This window comes from Genypterus blacodes, unplaced genomic scaffold (assembly GCF_046128005.1).
Source record: "Genypterus blacodes isolate CSIRO-AG114 ecotype Tasmania unplaced genomic scaffold, CSIRO-AGI_Gbla_v1 ptg000548l_1, whole genome shotgun sequence".
Lineage (NCBI taxonomy): Eukaryota > Metazoa > Chordata > Actinopteri > Ophidiiformes > Ophidiidae > Genypterus > Genypterus blacodes.
This window is the reverse complement of record NW_027467292.1, coordinates 1-20,551: the sequence shown is the minus strand read 5'-3', so window position 1 is coordinate 20,551 and position 20,551 is coordinate 1. Positions and strand designations below refer to the sequence as shown.

Here is a 20,551-nt window from a genome sequence, read left to right as displayed (position 1 = left end):
CCCTCTCTCCTTCCCTCTCTCTCCATGCGGTGCTCGGGGCTCCACCCCTCCCACTGCCACAGAATGACACCGCCTCCCCCATCAGCCTGTTTGCAGTCCGCTCTCTCTCTCTCTCTCTCTCTCTCTCTCTCTCTCTCTCTCCGTTCCTCCTCTGCTTTATGTCTTTCTTTGTTCGCTTTTACCACCGTTATAAAATAAACACAGAAGTACAAACTCCCTCTCTCATTGTCTGTGTGTGTGTGTGTGTGTGTGTGTGTGTGTGTGTGTGTGTGTGTGTGTGTGTGTGAGAGACTCCCTGTCAGGCGTCCATCCTGCCAGCCTGCTTGGCACAAACACACTCAGTGATCACTTATTCATTACCCTGTCTGTCAGAGAGAGAGAGAGAGAGAGAGAGAGAGAGGAGAGAAGGAGAGAGAGAGAGAGAGAGAGAGAGAGAGAGAGAGAGAGAGGCTCTTTGGTGGTTTTGGTGAAGAGTCTCTCCTCTTCCTCTTGTTGTTGAGTCACTCTACAGAACATTTCATGATGAAGATGGAGGAAGAGGAGCACAAGAGCCAAAGATGAAGGTGGATTAGTAATCATAACATCCATGTTGTTGTGGCTGTGTGTGAATGACATCATGTCCCTCTGAAGTTTGATTGACATCATTGTTGTACTTGTTGGAGCGATGACATCACTCATGTTTATTTAAGAAGCTCTAGATTCTCTTGTCTCTACATTATAAACATAAAGTTTAGGAACTTATCTGAGGCGTGACCTTCACATGGGAGGGTCCGGAGAGGAAGGTGGGCCCCTGTTTGACCCCTGACCCCTCATATGTCTGTCTGCTCTGTGTCTCACCTCCTCTTTCTCCTTCCAGATGATTCGTCGTCAGAGAGCGGCAGCGGTCAGGGCTTACCTGCCCTGACTCCTCCCTCCTCCGCTGTGACAGACGGCTCCGTGGTCAGGGAGACGCAGGTCGTCAATGGCAACGGAGGCCCCGCCCCGCTGGACTTCAGCACGCCCACTTCCTCTTCACCTGAGGACCAGCAGCCAATGAACTTGAGCGACCCGCCCCCTCAGCGCCTGCCTCTGTCCTCCTCCCACCTGCCCGTCACCGTGTCGGCCGCCGCCGCCGCGCTGCTGGGTGCCCTGCACCCCAGCGCCCCCGAGGAGCTCCGCAGGAAGTACCCGCTGGCCGCCAAACCTCCCCTGGCGCCGCATCCGGCTCTGCCTCTGCCCCACACACACACAAACGCACACACACAACGCACACACGCCCAACACACACTCCCACACACAAACGGCCGAGCTGCGACTGGAACGTGATGGCAGGGACTACGGGAGCAAGGTGAGACACACACACACACACACACACACACACACACGCACACACACACACACACACCGTATTAACCCTTCACACTATGAGTCCAGTCTGATCTCACACTCTGGCCCCCTGGTGGACGGCACGCTGAAAGGCTTTACACAATGACTAACTTTGTGAGGAAAGACTTGATTGACATGACTGAACAGTCTCTTAAAAGGAGGGAGATTTAAAGTAGATGTATTCTGTGTGGTGCTGAGTGGCAGAATGAGCTCAGTATCAGGAGAGGGATGGAGGCTGAGACTAAGCAGCAGCGGCAGAGCGCAAAGGGTTAAAAAGCAAATAACGTGGGAGACGCCAAATTGAAAAGAAGCAAAAGAAAGAGGAGAGGAAGCTGAGAGGACGAGCACGCCGCTTTGTTCCCGCCTGGAGAGCCGGCATGAAGCTGAACCTCTCAACACGCTGAACAATACACACCGGCCTTGGAGAGAACACATTACCGCCAGACTGTCTAACACACACACACACACACACACACACACACACACACACACACAGTCTTACATTCATGGTTTCTCTCACACACTCCACACTTTTCACACTTTCCCCCACGTCTCTGCCAGACGCACATGTGTGTGTGTGTGTGTGTGTGTGTGTGTGTGTGTGTGTGTCATTGTGTAAGCTCTGTCAGGTTCTTTGTCTTTGGCGCTCAGATCGATTTTGTTTGTTTATACATTCGTCTCTGCAGTCCCGACCGTCCTCTCTCTCTTTGTCTCGTCCTCCTTTGTGCGTTTTCTCTCACTTGTGTGTCTGTGTGTGAATGTGTGTGTGTGTGTGTGTGTGTCCAGCTGTGGCCGTGGGAGTTCTGAGTGGTCTGGAGGCGGAGAGCAGACCCACCTTGTGTGTCTGTGCGTGTTTGGCGAGACGTGCTCGCCCACGCCGCAGGCTGAAGACGGTCCAGTGTGTCGGTCTACACACACACAGCTGTGTGGGTGTGGACGAGCCACACCTGTGATTGGTTGTCTCATTGTGGGAGGAGCAAGCTCACATACGCGTTATGGTTTCTATTCAGAAGGGGAGATTCAGAGAAACGTCAAGTAGCTACACAGCAGCAAAGCTGCTACACTGCCCTCTAGTGGAGGAACCCTGGAGCTAGCTTACCTTGACTCATTGTGTGTGTCTGTGTGTGTGTGTGTGTGTGTGTGTGTGTGTGTGTGTGTGTGCAGTCCCCCCAGTTCAGCTCAGGTGGCAGCTATGACAGTGTGAAGATGGAGCTGTGTGCTGAGGATCTGACCATGGGTCGCCACGGCAGCCAGGTCACCCCTGACGATGACGACGACGACCACGACGACCACGACGACAGCGACAAGATCAACGACACGGAGGGCGTCGACCCCGAGAGACTAAAGGCCTTTAACGTAAGCGTGACGGCGCCTCAGCTCAGATTTGTTGTGAATAACTTTGATGTGAGGAAACCAAACCTGCTCACCTTCACGATGAAGAGGAGCGGCTCTGTTCATGTTCAGCCGTGTGGTTTCCCTCCAGATGTTTGTGCGTCTGTTTGTCGACGAGAACTTGGACCGCATGGTTCCCATCTCCAAGCAGCCCAAGGAGAAGATCCAGGCCATCATCGAGTCGTGCAGCAGGCAGTTCCCAGAGTTCCAGGAACGAGCCCGCAAACGCATCCGCACCTACCTCAAGTCCTGCCGACGCATGAAGAAGAACGGCATGGAGGTAACGGCCCGCAGTTGCACCTCCTCTTCCTCCTCCTCTTCCTCCTCTTCCTCTCCCTCCTCCTGTCAGGATTCTGTTTTGAGCAGCGACACAAACAGAAACATTTCATCAGAGTTCAGAGTTTGATGTTTTGGTTCGTCGGCACGTTGGCATGGAGATCAGAGAGCTTCACCTATTTAACCCCTTCACGTCGGCTCTGTGTTGACAGTTGGGTCATAGTTCAGAACCTTTAGCTCAAACCTGTGTTGTGCTGCTTTACATTTTGAATAATTGATGATTTTCTGGATGTTCTGAGTTTGGATCATTCCTGTAGATCTGTGCTGCTGTGTGATGTCAGACAGGAAGCAGCTGCAGCCTCACTGCTCAGCGGCTGATAATATAATAACAGCTGGTCATTTGCTGTGTAAAAAGATGATAAATTGTTTGTGGAAATGGTTTGTAGCTATAGAAACAACGCGCTCCACTCAATTTGCCTCAGTTTACAGATGTGATGGAGAGGAGAGTCTCAGTCCACAGGCCGCCGTGTTTATGAGCTGTTAGATCATCAGACAGCTGCAGAGGGAACAGGAAGAGGAACAATACAGGAGCAAATACTGAAGATCACACACACACACACACACACACACACACACACACACACCAGCAGCTTTCCTCACAGGACGCATCCTAATAAACTCATCAACCAGTTCAGTCCACTTGATTGAACTTGAAGGCATCTGAGCGCTTTAATGACCCAGATGAAGCTCAGACCTGAAATAAGAGGAGGAATAAAAAAACATAACAACAACAATAATAATAATAATAATAAAAAGGCAGCCCCATTGGGATCAGAACTTATCAATCAACCCTTGTGTAAAGGTTGTAGCACAGCTGCAGTCACAGTGGATGTGATGTCTTATTGAGCTGCGGTGCAGAGGTGCATGATGGGAACATTCTGCAGACACTCAGGACCTCCTCCTCTTCATCCTCCTCATCAGTAGCAGCAGCCTGTCATGAGTCTGTGCTGCCCCCCGGTGGTGAAGCTTGGTTCTACACTGTGTGGTGTTTTCTACATTCTGATGATGAAGATGAGGAGGAGGGCGACGGAGAGTGACAAACGCCTCACCTCACGCCTGTTTCCGGATGATGTCATAACGTGTGTGTGCTCCGTGTGCAGACTCGCCCGACGCCGCCTCACCTTACCTCCGCCATGGCCGAGAACATCCTGGCTGCAGCCTGCGAGAGCGAATCACGCAACGCCGCCAAGAGGATGAGGCTCGACACCTTTCATGTAAGTGTGTGTGTGTGTGTGTGTGTGTGTGTGTGTGTGTGTAGTCTGCAGTGTAAACAGGTCATGAAAAAACATTCAGCAGGTTTTTAGTGAACAGACGTGAAAAAAAGTCAGGATTTAAATATTGAATGTAAAATAATGTTGAGTTTTCAGCTTTAATGTTCCAAATATGTCGTCCAATTAAAAAGCTGCACTTTACCAAGTTGAAAAATAAAATAAAAAAAAAACAATCAATAAAGTTATTAACCGTCCAGCTGATTGTAGGAATTGACAGAAAAGTGAGCAACAGGACAAAGAGCGCTCTGTAACCTGATCACTTCCTGTTTGTGTGCTGCAGGATGAGCAGATCTCTCTGGACAAGCCCTCAGGCGGGGGCGGGGGCGGGGCTCTGAGGGAGCCCGCCTCTCTGGCTCACTCCGCCTACTCTCTGGCCGCCTCCGCCTTCTCGCAGGACGCTCAGCTCTACATCAACGGGGCCGGACTGACCTACGGTTACCGTGGATACCCGGGCCTGGCCGCCGCCGTGCAACACCCCGTTTCCCTGACGACCGCCGCTGCGGCTCAGAGCAACGGTGAGCAGGAGAGGAGTGATAGAGCAAACAGAGCAGCTAACAGAGCAGCTAACAAAGACAAAGAAAAGGTGAAAGGTTAAAGAGAGGAGGAGGAGGAGAAGAAGAAGAAGGGATGAGAGAGCAACAGAAAAGAAATCAGGAACCATCTGGGTCCTCAAGGCCACGCTGGAGCTGGAGGCCCTGGTGGAGAGCAGGATACAGAATGAGCTCAGGTTGATTTATCTTGGTTGCTGATGATGATGATGATGATGATGACTCTTCCTCTCTCCCTCTCAGGCCCCACAGACCTCAGCATGAAGTCTCTCTCCTCTGCCAACCTCACCAACTCCACCACTGCCTCTGCCAACAGCCTGGGTGGGCGGGGCAGCGGAGGCGGAGGAGGGGGCGGAGCCTCAACCCAGCTCAGCCAACCGGAGATCACCGCCGTGCGTCAGCTGATCGCGGGCTACAGGGAGTCGGCGGCCTTCCTGCTCCGCTCGGCCGACGAGCTGGAGAACCTCATCCTGCAGCAGAACTGAGGGAGGGGGGGTCAGGGGGGGAGGACACACACACACACACACGTTTGTTTAGCATCTACCTGCCCCCCCGTCTCCTTGACGACGTCGGCCTCCTCTCAACTCTGCTTTCCCCGCCCACATTTAGGGTTTCTGGACTTTTTTGGTTGGAATCTGCAGCCGCTCGGTTTTTTCCCGATGTTTTCTCGTTTTTTGCTGGGAAAGCGGGAAATGAGGAGTGAGCGAGTGAGGGCGAGAGAGCGAGGGCGAGAGAGCGAGGGCGAGAGAGCGAGGGCGAGAGAGCGAACGGGGCGAGAGAGAGGGCGAGCGAGAGAGAGGGCGAGCGAGCCCCCCCAACACACACACAACCTCAATCCATCATTTTGGCAGAGTTGGAAGAGAGACATCAAGAAGACTGAGGATGGTCTTCCTCTTCCTCTCCTCACAATCAGCGCTGCTCTCTGAGCGACGGAGCGCGGAGGAGAGGGAGGAAGAAGAGGAGGAAGAGGAGGAGAGCGATGATGATTCTGCTGACAAAAAAAAAAGAAGACTTTGTCCCCTTGCGGGTTAAAAGTGAAGCGAGTGTTTTCTGATGCAGGAGCTTTGCCGCTCTGGCGTCCCAGCTGACGTCGCTCTACAAAACTAACGACTGAATTAAGGCGACTAAACGGTTTTGTGAAGCGCTGAGTTGCGGAGAGCGTTGAGTTTATTTCCTGTTGTTTTGCTCTTCCCAAGTGACTGAAGGAAGGACAGAGCGCTTTGATAGCACCAAGCAGAGACGCTCTGTCCGGCTCCCTGGCCGCTCTGGAGGGCCTGAAGGAGGGAAACCAGGAAAAGAGAAAAGTCAGAAAGAGTTTGTTTGGTTTTAAATAATGGGAGAAGAGAAGTGTGTTTGCTTTCTTTGCCGTGTGCTAGCTTGTATATAAGCTCTCTGTGTCCTATAGCACTTTCCCCGCCCCCACACTCACCTGGCCCCGCCCCCCTTTACCCAGGGACCTACCTGCTACTTATGCATCCAAGTCGCCATGTTGACCACCAGGAAATACCTCAGATCAGATCTGCCAACGCCACACACACACACACACACACACACACACACACACACCTGAAGCCAGTTTACTTCTCCTACCTTCAGGGTTCGAGGGCGACAAAGCCGTATCCTGGCAACGATAAAGCATTTGAAGAGCGTGAACCTTCAGACGCTGAGATCTTTAGAACCTTTGTTGGTTTGTTTGTTTATTAACTCGCCTGGAAAAACTCAAGAATGAGTTTGAAGGTCTTTGTCTCTGGGATGTAAACGTCCTCCCCACAGCAGAGGAAGAGAGTGTGTGTGTGTGTGTGTGTGTGTGTGTGTGTGGAAGGGAGGGCGGGGCTCATTATTTTCATTTTTTGGTCAAAATTTGGATGAAAATTTCAGTGACAAACTTCTTGATTTGTAATCTGGAGTTTCACCTTTTTTACTGAAGCTAGTGAGCAATCAGCAAAGATTCTTTTCATAGGTGAGCTGTGGGCGTTGCTGTCTTCAGGTCTGCAGGTCTTTGCTGGACCCCAGACACAGATATGTTGACCTCTGACCTTTGACCCTGAGCCCTCTTTATGTTGTCATGGATCTCTATCCTACATCACAACATGGATCCATAAGGGTCCATCAGAGACCTGCAGACCTGAAGAGAAGCCTGAACCTGAAGAACAGAGGAACATAAAGCTTCAGTCTCCAGTCTGCGTCCGGTTCTGATTAATTTGCCAAAAAATGAAAACAATGAGTCTGAAGTGATGATGGAGAGTTTTACCTCCTGCCTCTTAGTTTTTATGAGCCAACAAAACCTCAGCACCATTCTGCCCCCCCCCCCCCCCCCCCCTCCCCCCTCTCCATTGGACCTACTCTTCACCTCCTAACGGACCTAATCGTACTCCTCCTCCTCCCCTCCATGCTCTGGGGGGAGAGGAGGCTCTGTCTTGCTGTGTTTGTCTGTTAAACTCTGAGATGGCCATTACTATTCTTCTTCTTCTTCTTCTTCTTGTATTACGAGTAGGTTTATGATGAACTTTCATGTTGCTGCTGCTAAACAAACCGGACCTTCTGCCATAGACCTGAAACCTCAACAAAGCCGGCCGTTAGCCGACCACAGTGCCCCGACAAACCACGCCAACCACCTGCAACCTCAACTCTGACCTTTAACCCCTTCATAGGAGAGCGACACGCCGGCGGCCTGCAGAGCTTTGAGCTTTGAGCATCAGGGTGTCAGGCGTTCTGGCTCTGCTCCGCCTGGTTGCTCTGTTTCTTTACTTTCTTCTGGCTTCATGTGTTGATTCCCTTTGTAGCGTGTTTCCTGTAGAGGGCGCAGCGCTTCACACCAGGCCAACACGTACACGCTCAGACTGCACAGCGACGCAGAGCAATCACGCCGGGTTTTACACTGATCTGGATGGACGGCGCCACCTGGCTGCAGATCAGAGCAGCAGCCTGGAGTCGCTCTGAAATTTAAAGATTTCATTTTTATTGAATTTTCCTCAAACTGCAACGGAAATCAAATTTGAGGCAGGAGACAAATTAGTGACAAAACCCGACTTTTCTATTTGTTTCTACAAAGTTTTATGTTCTAGAAAAAAAAAATCTGTATGGAAATAATTTGTAAAAAAACATTTGTGTTTTTGAAAAAGGTAAAAAAAAATATTCTTTTTTTTTCCTTCAATCTAGAAAATAAAACCAATGGAGTTTTGCCTTAATCACTGTCATGTGAAGGTGTGGTGGTGTCCCTCTGAGCTGCTGTACCTGCTGCCCTGTCTGCCCTGTCTGTCCTGTCTGTCCACACTCACACCAGAGCGTCCAGGTGTCCTCTGTCTGTCCAGGCTGTTTGGAGACGCTCGATGTCTCTGAGCTCCAAACGCCTGCAGTCAAAGACCGGAGGACGCCTGGGAAAATGTTGGAAATGTGTCAACATTAACGCGAGTGGTTCTCCTCCTGGTGCGACGCTCCGCCGCTCTACTGTGTTTCCACTCAGCTGAACTGTAGTGTCACTGTAATTTGCTCCCTTTTTGCACACCGAGCGAAGCAACAGTCATCTGTGATTGGGCGGGGGGGAGTGGAGGGGGAGGGGCTCTGTGTGTGTATGCATGTTTCTGAAGCGAGGCCACGCCCCCCCGCCCCTCCCTCAAACTTGCACTGTTGAAGTGATGAGTGTGAGCAGAGAGTGGAGGAAGACGAAGAGGCGTGGGTTTTTTTTGCAATGCAGCTGATAATCAGAACATTTCCTGGTCTGTAGGACGCTTCCTGTGGGGGACGGGCCTGTTTCATACTCACCACACGGGGGCGCTGTCATGCTACAGAGCAGAGAACACTTAAAGCTGTTAAGTCAGCACAACGCAAACACAAACCACAGCCACCGACTTCATCGATTCACACAACGTCACGCTCAGTTTGAAAAAAGGAATGTGGATGGCTGCAGGAGGCGGGGCTTAGGACAGTTGGGGAGGCGGGGTTTAGGACTGTTGGGGAGGCGGGGTTTAGGCCTTTTGGGTCGTCCTCATTGGTTCCTGCATGTTGACGTCTCCAGGCGATTTAAAGGTTTAGTTTTAGTTTTGTTTCAGAACTGCACCACAAACAACAACAACAACAACAACAAGTGTATAAAGTCAAAAAGGCAAAAGACAATCTTGTGTATTTGCTCTGTTCTGCTCTGCGTGCAGCTACGTGTCCAGACTGGGACTATAACAGTATTTAGCCATAATCAGAGCCTTCGTACTCCAAACTCCTCCCGTCTTTATCGTCTCCGCTGGCAAACGGCCAAACGCATTTCTATCTGATTTCTACTTTTGAGTATTAATGATTAATATCAATTTTGGGATCTTAATATGATTTTATACATATATTTTGTAGTAAAGTGTCTTTCTGAAGAGATATTTTGTACAATATTCCAACAGCTGAGCTCTGTTTGCTTACACTGAACATTCCAAACACGGATGTCACCTCAGACGAGCATCAGACAACTCCTCAGCCTGTAGAACCCTCTGAGACACGGCTCTGATCCAATGAGACGCCACGCCAGTTTGGGCTCACACTTCCTGTTTTGGTCAGCAAAACGCACCACACACACACACACACACACACACACACACACTTCGGGAAAAAAGGAGAGGCGTAAAAAGACAAAAAAGTACGGAGGCTTTTTTAATTTTTCGACAGCTTCTGTCAGAAGAACTTTACTGGTTGATTACTTTGTGGTGCTTTAGATTCCGTCTCCTGAGTTGAGCCATGTTTGATTTGAGTTCCTCACCTCTCTTGTACCGATCTCTTGATTGTCTGGACTTTCCTCTGCCGGGTCTCTGGACCCACAGTGATACCAATGTGAACCTGTCTCTCCTCATGATTTGACTCAGTGGAAGTGTGATGTTTACATGTACAGATTTTTGCAGGTCATTTTTGTTTGCTTTGGTTTTGTTCCTCTCAGCTCCTCCCCCCTCCTCCTCCTCCCCCTCCTCCCCCCTCTCCCGCCTCCTTCCTTACACACTGAAGGGAAATGGGACTGCATCTAAACACGATTATCACCATTTTACACTTAAACCTGCAGGGAAACTCACGACAAACCTGCTGAATAACGCTCGGCCACTTTTCTTCGCCGTGTTAGCGCCCCGTCTCTCTTCTGTCGTGTCGATCCGTCTCTTTATTAGTTTAGGAGATATGAATGGAAATCAATAATCAATAATGTCTGAAGTGTTCTTGATTGAGTTCTGGATCTGCTGAATCTGATCCAGGTCCTGCTGATCCAGGTCCAGTGTTAGTGAGTGTTCCGGTTTGAAGGCTGTTGTATCATACCGACTCACTGCTACCATCTAGTGGTGACCCGGTGGTAACACAGCACAGGTCTGACTGGTTGTCTACGGCCTACAAATAATGTTTACAAAAATGTAACAAGTTTAAAATGCTGATCAGAAACTCTTTGATGTACTAGAATGTCCCTGACCCGGTGACGCTCGTCTCCATGTCCAGAACCTTTGAGTCACGATGCTGAACGATCAAACTGCGTTGAAAACATTGACAGACGTTATGAGAACAAGAAAAAAATCAAACTTTCACAGCTTGTAAAGCATTTGAGTCTGAAGTAAAGTCGGGGCCGGAGGAGAGGCGGCGAGTTTCCCTGCGCGGTGCGTCGGTCTTGGAGGAGGTGTTTGTTAGCGAATGATAAGCCATTGCTGACCCACGCGGGTCCATTTAGTCTATTAGTGTATTTAGCTAAAGTTTAACCTGCAGATGATGAAACTCGACCTCAGGAAACAGGAAGTCACTTTTGTAAACGTCGACCTGAAGGCCCATTTCCCTTTGATACATATGAATTCTATCAAAATGATTCTTTTTATATTTATTGTGTTTTATGATTCTATATTTGACGGTGGATCTTTTTTTTTTTTTCAGTACCTGTGGCTGAATATTTTGATTCTTTAGCAAAGTGTTGATAATATATGTGAAGCAACTTAAAGAATGAGGAAAAAAATGAAGTTAAAAAGTAAATTGCGGTTGTTTAGTTCCGTTTGTTGCCATGGAGCCGTACGTTTGTTTCTTTAGCACATATCTGCTCCAATGAGAGACACTGAGCTTTGTCCTGTGTGATGTCACTGCTGAGGCTGACATGTTTTCACTGCTGAGGCTGACATGTTTCTGGACTTTGTGACCTTGAGTTAGTTTGTTTTCTTTTCTCCTGAGCTAAATATACTAATAAAACAGTGTGCTATCTACCTACACGGCTGAGCCTGAGTATGTCTTCAGCCATCATCTCCGCTGAGCCTGAGTGTGTCTTCAGCCATCATCTCCGCTGAGCCTGAGTGTGTCTACAGGCATCATCTCCACTGAGCCTGAGTGTGTCCTCAGTCATCAGCCCCACTGAGCCTGAGTGTGTCCTCAGCCATCAGCCCCACTGAGCCTGAGTGTGTCCCTTAGCCATCATCCTCACTGAGCCTGAGTGTGTCTTCAGCCGTCAGCCCCACTGAGCCTGAGTGTGTCCTCAGCCATCAGCCCCACTGAGCCTGAGTGTGTCTTCAGCCATCATCCTCTCTGAGCCTGAGTGTGTCTTCAGCCATCATCTCCACTGAGCCTGAGTGTGTCTTCAACCATCATCCTCACTGAGCCTGAGTGTGTCCCTTAGCCATCATCTCCGCTGAGCCTGAGTGTGTCCTCAGCCATAAACCCCATTGAGCCTGAGTATCTTCAGCCATCACCCCTGCTGAACCTGAGTGTGTGAACTTAGCCATCATCCCCACTGAGCCTGAGTGTGTCCTCAGTCATCGGCCCCACTGAGCCTGATCACAGCTGACCCTGGTTTAGTTTGATCCTGATCAACATCTGAATGTATCTGAATCTGCACCGCTCTTTGATCTGAATTGATCCTTTCTGATCCATAACTGATCCTAATCTGACCGTTATGATGTCACTTACACAAGTCTAAACTGAATAGATCAATCTGGTCCAAATTGATCCCAAACCAATGAGGTCATGTTTCGTAAACAAACAGAAGCAATGTGAGAGAAAACACACACACACACACACACACACACGCTCACTCATTCTCCCTTTCTCTCACTCTCTCACACACACTCCCTTTCTCTCTCCCCCCTCTGTCTTGCACACTCTCTCTCACTCTCACACACACTCTCTCTCCCTTTCTCGCCCTCTCTCTCTCTTACACACACACACAGGTCTGTCTTCAGCTCCTCCTCCTCCTCCTCCTCATTCACTTCAGGTGTGCAGACGTTCTAAACGCCAAACTAACCTCAAACTTCCCGCCGCTGTCCGGACCCCCTGTGCCGCGTCTCGGCCCCTCGTAGACCCGCGGTCCCCTCTCGGTCCGGGCTTCGCTCCTTCGTGCCGCTGCACCGACTCCCCGCAGGTAAACGATCCGGGTCGTGCGCTCTGTGCTGCCGCTTCCGCATTCCTGCAGCCGCGGTGCGCAGTGCGGGCGCGGAGCTCAGATCCATGAGCTCAACAAAAACCCAAACCGGTTGGTCCGGATCCTCCGCTCGCTCTTGCGGGCTGTGATGATGTTTCCAGGCGGAGGGAGAGCGGAAGACAGGAGGGCTGTGCTGCCGGGACGTGCGGGCTGTAGGCGGCCTGTTTCAGCGGACTGATCGCCCCGCACTCTCACTTATTGATCGGAGGATAACCGCGGCCGCTGCGGCGCTTCATGTCCCGGGATGGAGAGCTGCTGTCGCGCCTGTATGCCGTGTCTGTCCCGGCTCTGGAACTGGGTCTGGCCCGACGTCCGCTACCCCAACGTCCCCAACAACAACAACCATGTGATCGCCAACCCGGGGGCGCAGTCTGCCGAGATCCGCACCGTGTCCGGGGACATCCGCGTCCCGTCGCCCAAGAAGCGGCCGGTGCAGCTCTACGCGGCGCTCTTCGACTTCGAGGCCCGCAGCGACGACGAGCTGACGGTGAAGGAAGGAGACAAGCTGTCGGTGATCGAGAAGCGGGGCGAGTACGTGCTGGCCAAGAAGCTGACGGGCTCCCTGGAGTCCGGACTGATCCCGGCCAACTACGTGGCGCTGCTGCAGGACGAGTTCGCCAAACACAAGTGAGTCCCGAACCTTCCGTCTGCTTCCCTCATCCGGCCGCTGTCACAGCTGAGCCTGATGTCCGACCTGCAGGTGCTTACACCGAGAACCTCTGTTAACCCCTTAGATCACTGAGACCTCTGTGTGTGTGTGTGTGTGTGTGTGTGTGTGTGTGACACATTTTCATTCTTGAACATGTTGGGATTGAAGTTCTGCGTCCATTTGTTGTGAAGGACTTGTGATGGATTTAACCCTTCAGCAGAACACACAGCATCATGAAGCAGCTGAGAGGAAACAGAGCGACTGAGCTTCAGAGTCCCTGAGAGGCAGAGATGAAGTCTGAGGGAAACTTCAGGGCTGAAATGTTCTGTGTGTTCTTGTGACTGACCTCTGGCACGTGTGTGTGTGTGTGTGTGTGTGTGTGTGAATGAGGCTCAGTCAGGCTCAGTTCAGTGTGAAGACCAAAGGCTCAGAGAGGCGATGACATCACCTCAGTGTTCAGCTTCATGCTCACGCATCTCAACTGAACTGAGGCTCTGATGTTTGAGTGACAGAAGAAGCTGACTGCTGCCTGTATCAGGTTGAGTTAGTATAAATAAATGTAAACTTCTCTGATAGTCACTCAAACGTGCATCCGTCCAGTTTCCACTGAAGCCAAGGTGACTGAGTTAGGCTCGGTCTACATGATGGCCTCGGTCTGAGCTCCAGTCAGGCTGTGATGGTTTTGTGATGAGCTGGTGGACCATGTGACCTTCTGAGGTGGTCCAGATAGGTGTGTGTGTGTGTGTGTGTGTGTGTGTGTGTGTGTGTGTGTGTGTGTGTGTGTGTGTGTGTGTGTGTGTGTGGCTCACTGAGGCTGATTGGGGCCGAGCTGTCATGAAGCTGCTGTCACCGCCGCCTCCACACACTTTACATCCTCTGGGCCAAAATAGAAACTGGATCTGCAGCGAGTCCACATTTCAGCCGGTGTGTCGGCGGCTGCAGCTGCAGCCAGGGCCTGATTTATTCATGCAGCCTGCGGGGAATCGCCGGATTTCAGCTTCAGCTTCACTTTGCTACACTTGACCCTGAAACTGAGCGTCCACATGTTCCACTGTCCTCAAAGGCACCGCGGTCACTTTGATGCCACTCTGATTAAAGCTGTCACTCAGATAAATGACTGACAGGACTCAGCCTGGAGGCGGGACTTATTTATTTTGAGTTATTATAAGAAAATAATTTCGATTTTTACTTTGAGTTTTGAGTAAAATGGCACAGATTTGTTTGTAATTAACTCACGTGTGAATGTGGATCACATCACCATGACAACAAAGAATAACTCGTTCACATGCTGACTAGACTGGACTCCACTCTGTTACCTGTCAAGTCCATCAGCTTCATACCTCCTCTAAGGACGCTATGCTGCTCTGCCTTGGTGGAGGTCTGAGCTGCTTCTTTACTGATTGATTAATTTGAAGCTTTATCTTATTGTGGTCCTGTGAGTTTAGCTGATCTATCCATCACACACACACACACACACACACACACACACACACACACCGCTCATCTAAAACACAAACCTGAGCAAGAAGAAAGTGGAAGTATTCACTCAGTAATAGGCTTTATTACTTTAGTCCCAGTATAATAAAGTGTTTGTGGTGTTAAAGTCCAGTCTGATGCTCTTTAGTCTAAAGTACAGTCGGTGTGTCACTGTAGGAATCAGTGTATCTCCTCTTTAGTGTCTTTACTTCACTCTGTGTGTGTGTGTGTGTGTGTGTGTGTGTGTGTGTGTGTGTGTGTGTGTGTGTGTGTGTGTGTGTGTGTGTGTGTGTGTGTGTGTGTGTGTGTGTGTGTGTGTGTGTGTGTGTGTGTGTGTGTGTGTGTGTGTGTGTGTGTGATGTTACAGCAGGCAGGTCTCTGCTCTGTGTTAGGAAGCTAAATCAAGCCAGAGTGACCTTCAGCTGAGTCTCAGTCATTGAGACAAAGCACAGGCTGCAGCTCCATGAGGCAGAGAGCAGAACACAAGCTGGGTTGAGCCTGAGTGTTAAACAAATAAGATTATGGAGATAAAGGAGAGATGATAAAGGGGACCTGCATACTGAGTGTGTGTGTGTGTGTGTGTGTGTGTGTGTGTGTGTGTGTGTGTGTGTGTGTGTGTGTGTGTGTGTGTGTGTGTGTGTGTGTGTGTGTGTGTGTGTGTGTGTGTGTGTGTGTGTGTGTGTGTGTGTGTGTGTGTGTGTGTGTGTGAGAGAGAGACTGTAACAGGGGTTGACCTCCTGGTTGAACTTCAGCTCTACATGTCCCTGCTTCTTCAGTAGCTGTCAGGTTGCCGCTCTGTGCCGCTCTGTGTGAGTTTCAGTGAAACCCGAGCGATCTTGGCCCCGCCCGTCTGATGACTGAAGGTAAATACGGGTCAGTCTGTGATATGTGAACAAACACACTCAGCTACACCCGGCTCTTTAACTCTTCATCACCTCCTCTCATCGTCATCATCGCCTCCACCAGGGCAGATGTGTGTTTACTTCCTCCAAACCCTGTGATCAGCTGAGAGGGATCAGCTGACTGGGCCTGTGTGTGTTCATGTGGTTGTTTTGTTGCACTTTTATCCTTTGACTTTAAAGTTTCGGTGGTGTAACCACGGCGACTGTCAAGTGATTGTTTGAACTGGTTTGTTAAGTTTTATAAATGTAAGTTGTGTGTGTGTGTGTGTGTGTGTGTGTGTGTTTGCGCTCTCTGTCGTCCTCCTGTTTATCTTTGTGTAACTCATTCATTCTTCTAGTTGTCCGTCTGTCTCTTTACTCCTCCTTCCATTCATCCCTCCATTCACTCATCCGTCCATTAAGGAGTCCATCTCCCTTCCATTCATACACTCATCTGTTTTCTCTCTCTCCCTCTCCCTCTCCCTCTCCCTCTCCCTCCCCCTCTCTCTCCCTCCCCCTCTCTCTCCCTCCCCCTCTCTCTCCCTCTCCCTCTCCTTCTCTCCCTCTCCCTCTCCCTCTCTCTCCCTCTCCCTCTCCCTCTCCTTCTCTCCCTCTCTCTCTCTTTCTCTCCCTCTCCCTCTCCCTCTCTCTCTCTCTCCCTCTCCCTCTCCCTCTCTCTCTCTCTCTCTCTCTCTAGGTGGTACTATGGGAACATAAACAGAGTGAAAGCTGAGAAGCTGCTGCTGGCTTCCCAAAACAAAGATGGCTCCTTTCTGGTTCGCATCAGCGAGAGCCACAGTGACGAGTACACCATCTCTGGTAAGCCACGCCCCCTCCTCTGACCTCTACAGTGACCTCTGAGCCTCTGTTTCTCTCTGCAGGCAGTTTTTTCTTAACTTTCTCTGTGTAGTCTCTCTCTCTCTCTCTCTCTCTCTCTCTCTCTCTGTCACTCTCTTTTGTGACTCTGGACATGATTTATGCTCAGCCAATCATCTAATGGCGTGCAGTGATGACATCATAGTGAACTTGATTTGTGACTCTGTTCTCCTCCATCACTTTCCTTTATTCATACTCTCCTCCCTCCATCACTTCATCATCCTGCCCTCTCTCTGTCTCACACTCTGTGCTGCTCTGACCCTGTTAACACACCACACACACACACACACACACACACACACACACACACACACACTAACACACACACACACACTCAGTTCCTCTAACATGGTTCAGGTGTTGTGTTGTGTTGTGTTGTGTTGTGTGTGGTGTGACTGCAGCGTGTTTACATCTCACCCTGTGTTCCCTCACAGCGAGGAGCGAGGCGAAGGTTTACCACTTCAGGATCCAGCGCTCGTCCATCGGAGCCTACTTCATCTCAGACAAGATCTCCTTCGCCACCCTGGGAGAGCTCATATCATACTACCAGAAGAACCCTCGGAGCCTGGGGTGCTGCTGCAGGAGCCCTGTGCACAGCAGTGGGACACACACACACACACAGACACACACACACACAGACACACACAGACACACACACAGATCATGGTTTAGGTGAGTCTGCGTCCTGCTGTCCTCCGTGTTTGTTCCCTGGTTTCTTTGACCCAAAGTCGTCCGTAAAGCTTCGTGCTGATTGGTCCAACCCTCTAGAGAGAGGAGGCCTTAAAGTGAACTGTTTCCACTCAGCGCACACAGTGGTGCTGTAGATTTGATAGACTGACAGTTAGATGTTTGTGTGTGAAGCTCTCCACATTCACCGTAGCCAAACACGTTATGAGCTTGTTGCTAATCAGAGGAGACGCTGATGATCCTCCAATCAGAAGAAGAAGAAGAAGAAGAGCTGTGTTGCCTCAGCAGCTCAGGAAGTGAAGGAGCTTCTTCCTCTTCATTCATATTCACATCCTAATTGAAAATCAAACCTATTAAAGTTTGATGAAGTGTAATGGCGTCTCATCTCAGGCTGATTACATGAGAGCAGCATCTTTTATTCATGGCTTCATGTTTGAGTGGAGCTCAGCAGGAGAAGCAGAGACCACACACACAACCACACACACATCCACACACACATCCACACACACACACCTCAGCTTCTGCCTGCAGGTTTGCACTTGTTGGAAGATTCGACTCCATCACTTCTCTGTAGTGTAATAAGTGAATGATCTCTGAGACGCTCACACACTCCTCACACACTCTGACCTCCTGCTGACCCTCAGACCCTATGCGTCCTGCTTCACCGCCACATGCAGGGTTAGATCACATGTCCACTAGGGGGCAGTAGGTCCCGGGCTGACGTCAGGAAAGCGAAAGAACGAACAAACGAGCGAGAGGCTTGTTGAACCGCCTGACCGAACCGCCTCAAGACAGAGTGGAGAAGAACCTGAGAGGAACCTGAGCAGAACGCTTTCATGCAGCCCAGCATCACAGTGAAGCGCTGAAGATGAAGACGCTGATGCACTCTGGCGCCACCATCAGGACAAATCTCACGTTTTCCTCCTCACGCAGCAGAAAGGAAACTCTGTTCTGTAGCTTTCCTTGTTCTTGTTGTTAGTTTGCGTCCACTTGTCTCAATTAGACGTTTTTAGTTTAGTGACCCCTCGTCTTCTCTCTTCACTTTCAGGGGAAGCTGTGAGTCTGAGGACACGGACACACAGAGGCCGCTCAAGAACACACACACACACACCCCCACACACACACACTGAATCAGTCTCTTACATTTCAAATCAAACTCATTTCTTCTTTGATTTCATTTTGATTTCTGCACACATTTCATTTGTTGTAGTCGTAGTCATGGTAACACACAGATATAAACTAATCATCAGACTTGAATCAATTGGTCTGATTTGATTGATTTATTTGCATTTCATAACTTTACTGCTGCGTTTTGTTTTTATAACCAAGGAAACGTTTTCTTTCTTATTTCTGTAAAATGACTTCAATATCTTCAAATGTGCTCGGTAACAAATCAGACTAATAATTACAGAACAATGACTTTAAAGGGTCAAATGTATTTTTTTATATGCACTTGATTGTTAATTTATTGTGTTTTGATTTGATGTAATGAATCATTTCATTGTTTTATTTAATTTTATATTTTTATGCACTTGATCAATTGATGGAAATGTTTTGCAGCACCTGAACGTTTATACAATCATTAAATTGATATCTGACCAGTTTGTTTGTTTATGTATTCGTTTATCACACACACACACACACACACACACACACACACACGGTTGATTAACTCAAGCGACTGGAGCTGAAGTTTGAAGGATGGAACGTGTGTGTTTGGGTCTCTGGGCTCTAAAGTGTTGTTGTGCGTCTGTGTTTTGTGCGTCTGTGCAGCGGGAGCTGTTCGACATGGAGCCCTGGGAGAGACCAAGAGAGGAGTTCAAACTCCACAAGAAGCTGGGAGAGGGACACTTTGGAGAGGTGTGGGAGGCCATGTGGACCACCGAGAACAAGAAGGTGGCCATCAAGATGCTCAAACAAGGTCAGAGCTCAGGAGAGGGAGTGAGAGTCACAGCACAGAGGAGAGGAGAGGGAGTGAGAGTCACAGCACAGAGGAGAGGAGAGGGAGTGAGAGTCACAGCACAGAGGACAGGAGAGGGAGTGAGAGTCACAGCACAGAGGAGAGGAGAGGGAGTGAGAGTCACAGCACAGAGGAGAGGAGAGGGAGTGAGAGTCACAGCACAGAGGACAGGAGAGGGAGTGAGAGTCACAGCACAGAGGAGAGGAGAGGGAGTGAGAGTCACAGCACAGAGGAGAGGGGAGAGAGTGAGAGTCACAGCACAGAGGAGAGGAGAGGGAGTGAGAGTCACAGCACAGAGGAGAGGGGAGGGAGTGAGAGTCACAGCACAGAGGAGAGGGGAGGGAGTGAGAGTCACAGAGGAGAGGGGAGAGAGAGAGTCAGCACAGAGGACAGGAGAGGGAGTGAGAGTCACAGCACAGAGGACAGGAGAGGGAGTGAGTGTCACAGCACAGAGGAGAGGAGAGAGAAGAGAGAGAGAGATCTGTATGAAAGGTGTTGGGACAGAAGAAGGGAAGGTCTGGAGAAGGTCTTCATCAGGGAGTGGGGGCCAGTGTAAAGATGTTGTTAAGTGTGTGTAACCTTGTGTTGTGTCTCTCACACACACAGAGAGTTGAAGTGTCCTCAGCCCCTCGGCTCCCTGTTCTGCATCATCTCCCTTACATTTCTTGCCTCGTTTCAGTTATCTTGTATTTTGTAGCTTTTCTAACATTTCCCCAGCTGCTCTTAGTCATTTTAACAACCCTTTACTTTGGACAGATTTAGTTTCATCATTTAGTTCACACACACACACACACACACACACACACAGACAACACACACACACAAACCTCACCATGAACACACATTCAAATGGACTCCAACACTGTATGGAGGGGAGAAAGGGGCGTGGCAGTAAAGACCTGAGTGTTAGAGAGCAGGATGGAGGGACGGAGGACAGCCAGCAGCTTCACACACACACACACACACACACACAACAGCCTGCATGTTCAGGTAACTTCATCAAATATTCAGTTCTCCTTCCTCCCCCTCTTCCTCCCTCCTGTAGAGGACACCAAGCAGGATGAGTTTGTGAAGGAGGTCCAGGCCCTGAAGAGCCTCCATCACCCCAAGCTCATCCAGCTGCTGGCCATGTGCTCCAGAGGAGAGCCGGTCTACATCGTGACAGAACTCATGATCAAGGGGAGCCTCAAGTCCTACCTGACCTGTGAGTGCACACACACACGCACAGACAGAGACACACACACACGTAGCAGTGTTACTGTACTTCCATACTGGGTGTTTTTGCGTCAGTGTGTCTGCTGAGGAGCAGCATTCATGTGTGTGTGTGTGTGTGTGTGTGTGTGTGTGTTGTAGCTGCTGAAGGCCACGTTCTGACCTCGGCTCACCTCATCTACATGGGCAGTCAGGTGGCAGAGGGGATGGCCTACCTGGAGGACCGGAACATCGTCCACAGAGACCTGGCAGCAAGGAACATCCTGGTGGGAGACGACCTCGTCTGCAAGGTGGCTGACTTCGGACTGGCTCGCATCATTAAGGTAGGTGTGTGTGTGTGTGTGTGTGTGTGTGTGTGTGTGTGTGTGTGTGTGTGTGTGTGTGTGTGTGTGTGTGTGTGTGTGTGTGTGTGTGTGTGTGTGTGTGTGTGTGTGTGTGTGTGTGTGTGTGTGTGTGTTTCTTCATGATCTATGCTGTGACTTCTCATCTTTGTAATAAA

The 20,551-nt window shown here is 50.0% G+C and overlaps 1 protein-coding gene and 1 pseudogene across 1 annotated transcript; both read left to right on the top strand.

Moving 5' to 3' along the window:
• The first annotated feature begins 856 nt into the window (after nt 1-856).
• On the top strand, nt 857-5,652 carry LOC142990479 (nucleolar protein 4-like; annotated as a pseudogene).
• A 6,903-nt stretch (nt 5,653-12,555) lies between these two features.
• srms (src-related kinase lacking C-terminal regulatory tyrosine and N-terminal myristylation sites) lies at nt 12,556-20,375 on the top strand (the record flags this gene model as incomplete). Its single annotated transcript, XM_076140281.1, has 6 exons — nt 12,556-12,938; nt 16,015-16,136; nt 16,595-16,782; nt 18,654-18,801; nt 19,886-20,044; nt 20,194-20,375. Coding segments are annotated over exons 1-6 (1,182 nt in total), but the record flags the coding sequence as incomplete, so codon positions are not given.
• Between the last annotated feature and the right edge of the window lie 176 nt (nt 20,376-20,551).